Source organism: Aquarana catesbeiana, linkage group LG04 (assembly GCF_042186555.1).
Source record: "Aquarana catesbeiana isolate 2022-GZ linkage group LG04, ASM4218655v1, whole genome shotgun sequence".
Taxonomy (NCBI): Eukaryota; Metazoa; Chordata; class Amphibia; order Anura; family Ranidae; genus Aquarana; species Aquarana catesbeiana.
Window position 1 is genome coordinate 194,540,850 of NC_133327.1, and position 12,322 is coordinate 194,553,171.

The following is a 12,322-nucleotide window of genomic DNA, read 5'->3' on the forward strand; positions in this document are numbered from 1 at the left end:
ATTTTAACAAGCATTGTAGCGCATTCACACACTTTTTTATATAGTCCACTGGGCATCAATGAAAATGCAAGGAATATCGGACATGCCTTATTTTTCAAACCACAAAAGCACACTTTGTGTGCTCCTTCTGCTAATTACATGTTAGTAGAAGTTTGGTGAGTGTTGATTCACGCTTTTCATTTTGCGCTTTTCATTTCACTCTTTTCCATTTGTTTCTGAACGGCCGTTCCTCAACCAGCCATGTTGCGGAATCGGAGGAGATAACGTGTTATTTATTATTGGCCTTGGAGTTATTGCTTTGACCCAAGTCCAGTCCAGGAACAGGAGGAGGAGGAGGATTTCTTGGACCAAAAATTGGTTGCTTTATTAATCGTGACCAATTATATCATATGCCTTTGCTGCGGGAGCTCCAGGAGAATAATCTGGATGATTTTCTGAATTATCTCCGGATGACGGACCCCTGCTTTCACCAACTCTTGGCATTGTTGACCCCCTATATTAAGAAGCAGAACACATGCATGAGGCTTTTATTTAATTTTTTGGTTGAAAAATGATTTGATTTGGTATATTTTCTATATTTTTGGATGCATAGAATGCACTTTTTGGTTAAGTTCTATTGGCAGATAGTCTAATTTTCTTTGTTTTCTTTTTTCAATGCACAAAAAAAAAATTGTGTAGAATAATACTTGGCTATGTGTTTTACTTCAAATGTCAGTTTGGGAGTAGGCAGTTACATTTTAAAAATACAATGTAAAATTAACAAGGGACACCAACATAGTTATATCTTTGATATAAAAAACTACGGGATAATGGTGTTGTGGTAACTTGACCAAAAAAATAAAAAAACATAATAATATTATTCTTGATATCACTAGAAAAATAAAAACCTTTATAAAGACGTTTGGTAGAACTCCGTCAGTATCATCAGCAAAGCAGCTTAATTATTATCCCATTAAAGAAGAAGAGAATTGTGCGCTGCATTTCGAGATTTCATAATTTGCCGCGTCACGAATGTGAATTCTCCATTACGAACGCTAGTTTTACAAGACCGGACGCTTCCGGCTCATCCTTGCTTCCGAGCATGCGTGTTTGTACTTTGGACTTTTGACCGACGGACTTGTGTACACATGCTCAGAAAATCCTACAACAGACCGTTGTCCGCGGAAAATTTAAAAATCTGCCATCCAACATTTATCCATTTAAAGTTGGCCAACAATTGTCTGATGGAGAGTAAACACGGTCGGATTTTCCGCCAACAGCCTGTCATCACACAATTCCTGTCGGAAAATCCAATTGGGTTTACGAGGCTTAAACCCAAACTATCATTTGAAGTAAAACACATAGCCAAGTATTATTCTCCACAATTTTTTTATTGTGCATTAAAAAAAAGAAAACAAAGAAAAATAGACATGCTATCTGCCAATAGAACTTAACCAAAAAGTGCATTCTATGCATCCAAAAATATAGAAAATATACCAAATCAAAATATTATTCAACCAAAAAATAAAATAAAAGCTTCATGCATGCGTCCTGCTTCTTAATATAGGGGTTCAACAATGCCAAGAGTTGGTCAAAGCAGGGGTCCGTCATTCCGAAAATCATCTGGATTATTCTCCTGGAGCTCCCGCAGCAAAGACATATGACATAATTGGTCACGATTATTAAAGCAACCAATTTTTGGTCCAAGAAATCCTCCTCCTCCTCCTGTTCCTGGACTGGACTTGGGTCAAAGCAATAACTCCAAGGCCAATAATAAATAACACGTTATCTCCTCCGATTTCACAACATGGCTGGTTGACGAACAGCCATTCAGAAACGAAATGAAAAGCACGAAATGAAAAGCGCAAATCAACACTCGCCAAACTTCTACTAACACAAAATTAGCAGAAGGAGCCCAAAGATTCATAGTACGTCTAGTACATCACTATGTTCGTGTTTGTCGGCCGACAATTCCTTGCCGTTTGTATGCAAGACAAGATCCTGGCCAACGCCCTTCGGACAAAATCCGATTGTGTGTATGAGGCTTTAGCGTCAAAGTAAATCCACCACAGACTGGCTTCAGAAAAAACAAAATGCGCCTTCTGGAGTGACCCAGACAGAGCTCAGACCTTAACCCCATAGAGATGCCATTCACACCACATATCCTACAAATGAAGCATTTTTGTAAAAAAAAAAAAAAAAAAAAATGATGAAAATTGTGCACGTCTGATACAGAGCTACTGAAAGAGCTTGCTTGAAGTCATTGCTGCCAAAGGAGGTTCAACCAGCTATTAACTCAAAGGGTTCACTTACTTTTTCTACCATTACTCTGATTGTTTAATGGGTGTGTTCAATAAAGACACAAGAAATTAGAATTGTTTGAGTGTTATCAGCGTAAGCACATTTTGTATGCCTATTGTTCTGACTGAGATGAGTATCATATCACATTTTATGGCAAATTACTGCAGAAAACCAGTTAATTCCAAGGGGTTCCCATACTTTTTCTTGCCACTGTATTTTAATCATTAGCTTGGTTTGACTCAAAGTTTGTTGTGACAGGTTTACCCTAAAGTGTAGGTGCACCTCTGGGGCAGTTATCCTTTACTGAAGCTTCCTCTTCTCCTGTGCTATTATTATACTCACCTGTCCCTGATCCCGCAAGATATCATTGACAAGGCCACAGAGTCTTTTGTCAAAATTTTCCAGGCTGAGCGCATGCAAGTGCTGTTTTTTATTCATTCCTATAGAGAGTTTATACTGCATGCTCTGGTGGAGTATGAACTCTCCATAGAATTGGATGGACATTGCATAAAACACGTGCAGTCCCAGTTCAGAAGAGTGTGACAAGCAGAAAAATCTCGCTGGATAGATGAATATAAAAAACTTGCAAGGGATGTAGGTGCAGCGAAAGCTTCAACATACCTGTAACTACAGCAAAGGTATAGTGACACTTTTCAGGTGACTTATTAAAGAACTTGAGAACATTCACCCAAACAAAATATGAAAATGTATTTTATCTATCCAATCATGTGAAAGGCTAATTCCTGTTTGTTTCATCTGAACATGATTGGATAATTAAAGTGAATTTTCACTCTTTTTTGAGTAAACATTCCCAACTCCTTTAATAAGTCAGCTTTTTTAAAGAAGAACTATCATTACACATGTTTTCTTTTTTTTTTTTATAACTCCCTAGGAAACCAAGTATATATAGCCCTTGACCCTGTTCAAATCCATCTCTTTGTTTCTAAGCATTGTCAGACAAGTTTTCTACATGGAGTGACCGCTCCACAGACCAGCACTGCTATTCACAAAAAAAAAAAAATATCACACAGCCTGCGACGCTGTCCATCAAGGCTCCTTTGAGGCCGGGTTCACATATGTGCAAATTGGATGGAGGTTCCCCCATCCAATTAGCATTGCATGCGAGTGTGACCGGCTCTCAAGGGCGGCATTCCAAAAGGGTCGTGTGTGTGTTTGGGTCTGGTTCAGCTGCAAATTTAGGCAAAAATTCAGATCTCAGCCAGTGAACAGGAACGCACCGGACCCCCAGGAAACCACGGGAGCACGTATGTGAACCTGGCCTCACACATCCACAGCCTGACCGATGGATAACACAGTGCTGCAGTGCTGTGCAAGCTTTCCGTTTTATAAATGAGTGATCAGCAATGTTGGCCTGTGTTACTGGTGGAAACACAGTGTCACAGCTCTGAGTGATCTGTCACCGTTATGAACAAGAGATCAGTGCTGCTTGTTCATTAATAAGAGTAATAGCTCAGGGCTGCGTCTCCCTGTAATGCATCTGTGGCTGCTTGTACACACACAGGGCAGACTTTACACTTTACACAGAGCAAAAGCCCTGAATGGTCCTTTACTATTATGAATGATCAAGAAGCACTGATTGGTGACAGATAATTCAGCTTAGAAGGGGCGGGGCTCTGTGCTGACTGTACCTCCCCCCCACAGCCCATCCTTTGGGCTTCAAAAGAGGGTGGAGTTACGGCTAGCATATAGAGGTGTATTTTGAGGACAACGGGCACACTGCTCAGAATGGGACCAAATACTATGTGCACTTGGTTCCCTGGGGTGTTAAAGTGGAAATTCACTCTTCCAATCAACATTGATTATTTTGAATCCTCTTGCTGCTAGTATTAGGCCTCTTTCACATGGACGATCCATTCAGGTCCGCCTGTCAGTTTTTTAGGCGGACCTGAACGGACCCTCCATAGACCTCTAGACCCGCTCCGATCCGAAAAAGTGTGACGGAGGAAAAACCTACTTTTCCATCCGTCTGCGGATCGGATGACGACGGACTCTACGGTCCATCGTCATCCGATCCCCCATAGGGGAGAGCGGCGTTGTGACAGGTCCATCGCTGCACAGTGTGCAGTGATGGACCTGTCATCTGCCTGCTCAGCGGGATCGACGGAGCGATCCCCCGCTGAGCAGAGCGGGCTCCATACACGGACACGTGCGTGTGAAGGAGCCCTTAATAGATAGGAAAGTATATCATATGTACTTGTTTTAAACTTTTTTTTTTACAATTCGTCAAATACTTTCTGGTTTCTTGCCTTTAGGAGGGGAGGAGAGGAGAAGGGGTTTTCTCAGATAAGCACACTCTCCTGCATGCATGCTTGAGCTAAGGGCAGATGGATTCCTGAAAGTAAATGATAAATAAATATATTGCCCTTACTCTAGATGTCCACAGCCAAAAATGCTAAGGAGCTGTTTTTCAAAGCGATTTCTCAACAAAATAAAGCATGGAGATATGGATAGACGGATGAGCTCAGATGAAGATCTACTTTAACCACTTTCTTACTGCACTATAGCCAAAAGAAGGTTACAGCGCGGTCTTCCAGTTCTGAGAGGGCTTCTATTGACGTCCTCCCAGAATCTTGCATCCCTGTGCGCCCCCAGGGTGTGCTCACTGTGTAGTTCAGACAGTTGATCACAGATCTAGGTAAAGGGCCAATCAAAGCGGCCCTTTACCATGTGATCATCTGTGTCTTTACACTGATATCATCAATGCCCTGATTATCAGTGCAGCCCCATCAGTGGCAATCAGTGCAGCATATCAGTGTTCATCTGCAGGGCCGCTCTTAGAAAATATGAAGCCCCGTACAGCTTACCTGACAGGGCCCCTTTCAACCATGCCCTGTCCCCGCCTCTGACCCCGGCTCATAACAAAATGCAGGTTTGTTGCTGTTTACACATGTGTACGGGGCCAACGTGTGTGTTCACAATTGCGCGTAAGCACAAAGGAGCGGGGGGCCATTTAAATTTCTTTTTAATTTTATTTTATAAAAAATTTTAAAAAATGACACTGTATCTTTACATTTTTTTTTTCTTTCACAAGGGATGAATACCATCCCTTGTGATAGCATGGGCCATAACAGGTTCTCTTCATGGAGAGATCTGGGGTCTTTTAGACCCCATATCTGTCCTCTGGCCTCCAAAGCATCCGATCAAACAAGATTGGTTTCATCAGATGCTTGTTCAAGCTGGTAATGGTGTGTTTACATCAGACTGAAACTGGAAACAACAAAATTCTTGTTGCTTCTGGTTTCTGACGTCACACAGTGGGAGGAACAACATCTATCTCTCTCACGGTGTAACAGGAACTGAATGCTGCTAGTCGCATTGGTTAGACCCCCTTCCACTGCCTGTAAAAGTAATACAGTGGCTTCATAGTCACTAGGATTACTTTTACTTTGTGCAGAATCAATGGGGCTAAAAAATTATATCTCGATCATTGCTGCAGTGATGACCGAGCTATCACCCTTCCAATCCAGCGTACTTGTACTTCGCTGGACAGGAAGTGGTTAAAGGGGATTGGTTTGGGGGGTGGTAAAAATGCAGATCCACTGCACATATTTACTGCTCCCCAACTGAAGTGTAAGGTGGCATCTCACTGTCTTATCATCATCAGCATTACAATAATCATCACAGGGAGCACAGTATGCAGGTGCCCTATCATAGCTGTTGTGTCACATGGCTGTTATTTGCTGACTTTGTTAACTTATGGCTGTGCTGTATGTACCAGGCTGTAACACAGCACAGCCATAACAAAGTCAGCGCCCTCAGCAGCCATGTGACAGAGCCACAATAGAGCCCCTGCTTACTGTGCTACCTGTGATGATTATTGTAATGCTGATGATAACCTACTGTGCTGTGAGTTATATATAGTAAAAGGACACAGTGAGGATTCTATGCTCTATACTCCACTCACTGTGTCCATTGCAGCCATGCTCTCCCTTATTTGTTCCCTGTCAGTCGCTTGCCTCCTCACATCATAGCACCTGAGAACAGGAGGCGATTGTCGGGCGCCGGGCAGAGAATCAAAATATCACTCCGCCGGCTGGGACTAATTGAGTAGCAGGCCGGCATGATGTACATGCTCCCCGAAAATGAAGAAATAGTCCCTCCTCTGCATTCACCTAAGCCCCTCTGTTGACCTGATGGGGCCCAGGAAAATGGTATAACTCTGCTCCATAAACCAGTTGGGGGTGGGGTAGAAGTTTAGCAAACTCATTTTTTTTTTAATTTAATGCAGGAATGAACTGTAATGCTGCCCTGCCTCGCTGTGTAGCTGTCGGGGCCGGGCCCAGACAGCCACACAGCGAGGCCAGGCCCGGTACAACAGGGTCGGTTGTACTGCCCTATCAGCGGCACTGCTCATTGGTGCAGCTTATCAGTGCTCATCAGTGCAGCCTCATCAGCACACATCAGTGAAAAAGAAAAATTACTTATTTGCAAATTTTATAACAGAAAAGAAAAAAAAAATTTTTTCCACAATTTTCTGTCTTTTTTTATTTGTTTAACCAAAAAATTAAAAACCCAGTGATGATTAAATGCCACCAAAAGAAAGTCCTATATGTCTCCAAAAAATGAATATAAATTTAAATTGGGTGCATTGTTTCATGACCGCACAACTGTTATTCAAAGTGCGAAAGCACTGAAAGCTGAAAATTGGCCTGGGCAGGAAGGGGTGAAAGTGCCAGTATTGAAGTGGTTACAAAAAAAAAAATATATAAGTCAAGCGATTACTTTGTGCCAACACCAAAATTTCACATGCCTAAAGTGGTTCTAAACTGAAAAGGATTTTTACTTTAATGCATTCTCAGCATTAAGGTAAAAAATACACCCCACTACCTGTTCTATCCCCCCCATCCCTACACATTTCCCTTAGTCCTATCAACAGTCGAGCACTGTCCCGGCTGCAGTGCAGCTCCCCTCACTTCCTCGTCTCACAGGAGACAATGAGAGCAGTGGGAGCCACAGGCCATAACTCCTCTGAGGAGAGAGTGGGGGCATGAATTATCAGTATTGCGTGTGTCTATGGACACAAACAGCCCTGCTTGGGAGCGTGTGTGCATGGGTGCCCCCATAGCGCAGGCATCTGGATGAAGGAGGAGCAAACAGTGCCAGCAGGGAACTGCCAAAGAGAAGGTAAGTGCCCATTTTAAGGTACTGTTTGGCGCCATTCCACAGACATACGTAATTTTAAAGTGTGACATTTTAGGTATCTTTTTGCTTCATGTATCATCATCTTCTATATTTTACCAAACATTGTGTATTATATTGCATTTGTATTCACTAGAATGTCTTAAAGTTGTTTTTCCCCAAAAACTTTCCATTTGGAAAACCGCTGCGCAAATACCGCTCAACACGCAACACCCATCAATTTATTCTCTATGGCCTCTGCTAAAAATTAATAAAATAATAAAAATATATATATATATATATAGTTTGGGGGTTCTATGTAATTTTCTAGCAAAAAGATTATGTTTTTTTTACATGTAGGTCAGAATTGGCCTGGGCCTGGCCTGATGTGTATTAATTTCTACAGCTAAAGAGTCCTGTGATAATACCTAAAACAATTATTAACAATCTCATTAGAAAAGAAGCACTTATAGGTAGAGGTCTTATACGTATCAGTAACAAGAGTCTCCTGAAAAGGGACATTAAAGCATGTCAAATGCAATAGCCATAATGAGTAGCTTCATAAAGAGGTCTGAGGTGATGGCTGACATTAGTTTGCATGGTGGATTACCCACAAGGGGATTAGGAGTAAAATAACACAACATTTCAGGCACAATCATTTCATTAAATCGGCTGTAACAATATTCATGATTTTATGTATACGCTGACTGGAAAAGTGCATGACCTCTTCACAACGGCCACAGGGTTTTTAGAAGTAAGTGGCCTACTTATTGTTATAAACAAGGAGGAAAAAAAAAACAGTCTAAGAAAAAGAAAATTAAAAAAAAAGAACTAACCTGGAACATCTGTCTGACTTTCCTGCGAGGTAAATTCACATTAAGCTTATGCATGAGCTGGTAGATCTCTTCTATGTTCAGCAAGCCATCCCCGTTCTTGTCAGCTTCTTCAAATGTCTGTTTCACCCATGTATGGATCCATTAAGGAAGTGCTGAAACCAATAAATGTGCCCAAGAATTGTACTTATTTAACACAAAAAGCTATTTATAATCATTATTTCTGCGAACTTTTCTATTTCACAGACATGCAGTCAGAGTGATACCTTCATAATTCACCCTATATAACCAAAATGTGCAACCTACATTTAACAGCACTATTGTTCATACTTGGATATTGACTTTTTGTCAAAGTCAGCAAATTTCCTCCCCCCTGGACTGCCTAAATATACAAAGAACAGTGACACTGGACTGTCACTTGGAGGGCAGAAATGAAGGCCTCCTTCTCCACAATGTGAGAGCCAAGATTATGGCACCAATGAGGGAATAACTGGGTCTCTGGAGATAGGCTGGAGTAGAGATTTGTTTTTAAGCTGCACAATTCATATTTGGCAGCAATCACTGTAAATATTGGCAAAGGAAAGGATTGCCATCACACAACAATCATATCAGAATAACTACTTAAGGAAGACTAAAGAAAATGGATTTTTCAGACTATGACTCATTATTTCTGCAAGCTACTGCATAACTATGAACAGAAGATCTCTATGACAAAAACAGTTCAAACGTTAAAGAGACTACTAGTCAGACTATTCATTTCAACAACAATTTCCCCAGAAGATGATATGTACAGTAAAATATGGATGTTATTTACCTATAAAAGCCTCCCCGTGAAGGCATTAAAAAGCCCTGCTGGATGCCACCATCTTTTATGTCAGGTAAACAGCCCCAGCAGAAGTGCTAAACTCTAAGCCACTGTGCCACCCCTATGAGGGTTCTAGCTTCTACTTCCTCACCATACACAATGGTTCTGTTTTCCCGCTTCCTTTCAAAATAAGTCTATGATTCTGCCAGCTTTCTAAAACACTGCATTGCCTATGTGCATGATACCGGCAACGAAACACGAGGAGACAATGAAGAAGGTGAAGGAAAGGGAAGACAACGACAAGCTGGTCTAGGACCAGATCACAACCTGTTCATTCTCAGTTTCTCTTTCTTTTAAAACTCTTTAGTTTTCTCCTATACTGTGGAAAAATCCAGTTAAAATAATAGCCTGTTTATATAATTTAATGGTCTCTGTTGCACTTTACTGGAAGGCAAGATGCTTGTTTCAGATCAGAGAAAGTTTCAATAAAACTATCGGGTGTACTTCATTTAGTTTCTCAGCAGAAGCATAAAACCCTACATTTAAGTACTTTTATAGCATAATGTGTCCTAAAGGATCGGGCCTCAATCTTTTGTAGCACTTGCTAAAAAGCTACAGGATGCATTTCATTAGAATATTATCATATATAAGGTGCTCCAAAATGTATTCTAAGCTGTTTCCCAAGTAACATTTTCTGTCATCTTCAGTGTTGTATGGAAAAATTAGAAGGTCTCCAGCAAAGTCTCATGAATGTTTAATTAACGATGCCTCTTCCACTGAATTAATAGCACTTATGAGTCCACTGGGAGATTAAAAAAATGCTTGGAATGCAAATTTTAACAAACATGTTATAATACATTCTGATGGATTTTATCTGTGTCAAAAAGAAGATGTTGGGTTCATTCTGGTTTATCTTTTGTACTGCTGTAATTTTAGTAAAGACTGCATTTTTCTCATTAGCAGACAACTTAATGCTGTAAAGTATACTATATACTGGCTAATTATCCTCCTCCATAAAGCAAAATGCAATTTGCAAAAGTGTAGCAACCAAAATGTATCTTTATATAATCCGTGCTAAGATATTTAATACTGTTGCTTGCACTGCAGATAATGCTGCCCGTGCCACATATTTTTCATGCTGAGTATCTCCTGCAGAACCGGGTGAAGAAATCTACCATCAAGATGAAAATATTCCTTATTTTTATGCAGGGAACTAATTCTTATTATTAAAATCAAAGCAAACAATTCCTTTCCTCATGAATGTAAACCAGTGGTACCTCTAACCATTTCCCATTAAAACTTGTGTATAACAAACTCACTAAAACATGGCTGTCATGTTTTGGCAGAATGGGCAGAGGTGAATTTGATATGCAGAATGTGCTTTACAGACAGGCTTCAGCTTTTCAATGTGTTGAAAGAAGCAATATGGTGGCACACAATGGAGAATAACTGGGTCTAGAAGATTTTGTTGGATTACGTACATCTGCCAGTTCCACAGTTACCTCTGTATTAACTGGAAAAAGAAGGCTAATAGCAAGCAATTGCCCTGCATTTATCAGGGTTACCTGCTAAAGCCATAGACAGTCTAGTTTTTCTATGAATCTTTAGATGCATATAGTATACAGATAATGCCATCTACAGCTGGGGGGGATCCCATCAGTTAGTAATGAACAGTCAGAAAAGTCATTAGACTACACAGTGAGGTGCCTGGCTACATCTATTTATCCTTGCTCTGTGTCAGCCATTATATCAGCAAGGGGTTTCTTTAGGTGCTTTACTTTAGTATTCATCCAAAATAAAAATAAAAATAAAAATTGGTTTGGTTTATTTGTATTCTGTGCGTGTATAGACTATTGGGCATTTGCAGCAGTAATGTTGGCTTTGTGCAGCAGTCCTAAATTTGGTCACCTCATGGATTCTCAATATTAAAGTGTTACTAAACCCAGGACCCTGCAATACTTTTATTAGCAGTATATAGCAGTCTTGTGACTTCTATCAGTGCCAGGTCCAGCACTGGTTAAAGCTTGTGGGAGGAGTTTTCATTCAGTTCTGACTATCCTATGAGGCTGCATGACCCCTGACTTTCTGTCTGGACAGTGCTGATTGGCCCTGTGCTAATCATTTGAAACCTCCCAAAAAAAAAACTCTCTAGCAATACACACCAAACTGAGCATGTGCCCCCAAAGCTCTGTTCTATCAGGAGATGGATTGTGGACAGTAAAAGAAGGGGAGGACTGGAGAAGACAGAATCAAACAGCCTTTTTACACAATGTGGAAGATTAGCCCTTTAGGTTCCACAGTGAGTATAAAAAGCATGCTTTACTACATATACAGACTGATTTTACTGTTGTGGGTTTAGCAACACTTTTAAATATAATGAAGGCTATTTGCAGATATACAATTCATAGTAGTTCTATTTAAATACATCTACAATATATTAAGGTATTTATTCGATAAAAGGAAAATAGCCATTTTATAGGGCAACATCACTGAGGGATGAGGAAGTGAACTTAAAAACTGCTTATGATTAGTATTTAGTTGTTTTTTTCTTTATTTATCCATCAAACAAACTTAAATGGTGCCCATTTACTATTGTAATTTGGAGTGCGTAAGGCAGCAGTATTTGGAAATAGGGTAGATTCCTGCATACAATAAAGGCAATAGCAACATAAAATGAAAAATTTGATGCCTTAGAATGTAATGCAGTCTCCACCCCTCTGTGTATCTGCTGTCCCTGTATTACACTTGATCTGCACAATAGAAGCCATCTTCCACCCTATCTCCCTCAGCCTATTCCTCTGTGGCTCTTGTCAAGTTTTGCTGCCAGCTGGAACAGCTATGGGCTCAGTGCATACAGCAGGCTTCCAGCTGTTCATTTTATTCTCACTCAAACAGATCTAGAGAAATTATGTGAGTTTATAATTAGAGCTGAGTGAATCAATCTGCCGAGTTTGAGAGTCAACCCACATCGCCCCGATCTGCACACAAAAAAGATTCACGTAGGAAACAAAGTTACTTGTTGTTTAGATGGTAACTGCAATAGTTTCTACCGAATAAAAAAATTATAAAAAATGAAAATATGGGAAATGGATCCTATGCACACAATAGTATGCTGCATTTCTACTTGTTAATTTACAAGGATATCTCAGAAAAGTATAATAAGGATGTCAACTTTAAAAAAAAGCTTTACATTTTTTCTAAAAAAGCTGAAAAGAGCTTCCAAAGCATTCAGCTATCAGACTATAGAAAAGAGCAGTAGCTCAGA

The 12,322-nt window shown here is 40.3% G+C and overlaps 1 protein-coding gene across 6 annotated transcripts in view; it reads right to left on the reverse strand.

Moving 5' to 3' along the window:
• Nucleotides 1-12,322, reverse strand: part of PLCH1 (phospholipase C eta 1) — a 392,590-nt gene that overhangs the window by 150,887 nt on the left and 229,381 nt on the right. For all 6 annotated transcript variants that reach the window (XM_073626065.1, XM_073626066.1, XM_073626069.1 and 3 more), the window contains one exon: nt 8,256-8,383. In XM_073626065.1, the coding sequence (XP_073482166.1) occupies nt 8,256-8,383 (128 nt within the window). The remainder of the gene's footprint in view (nt 1-8,255; nt 8,384-12,322) is intronic.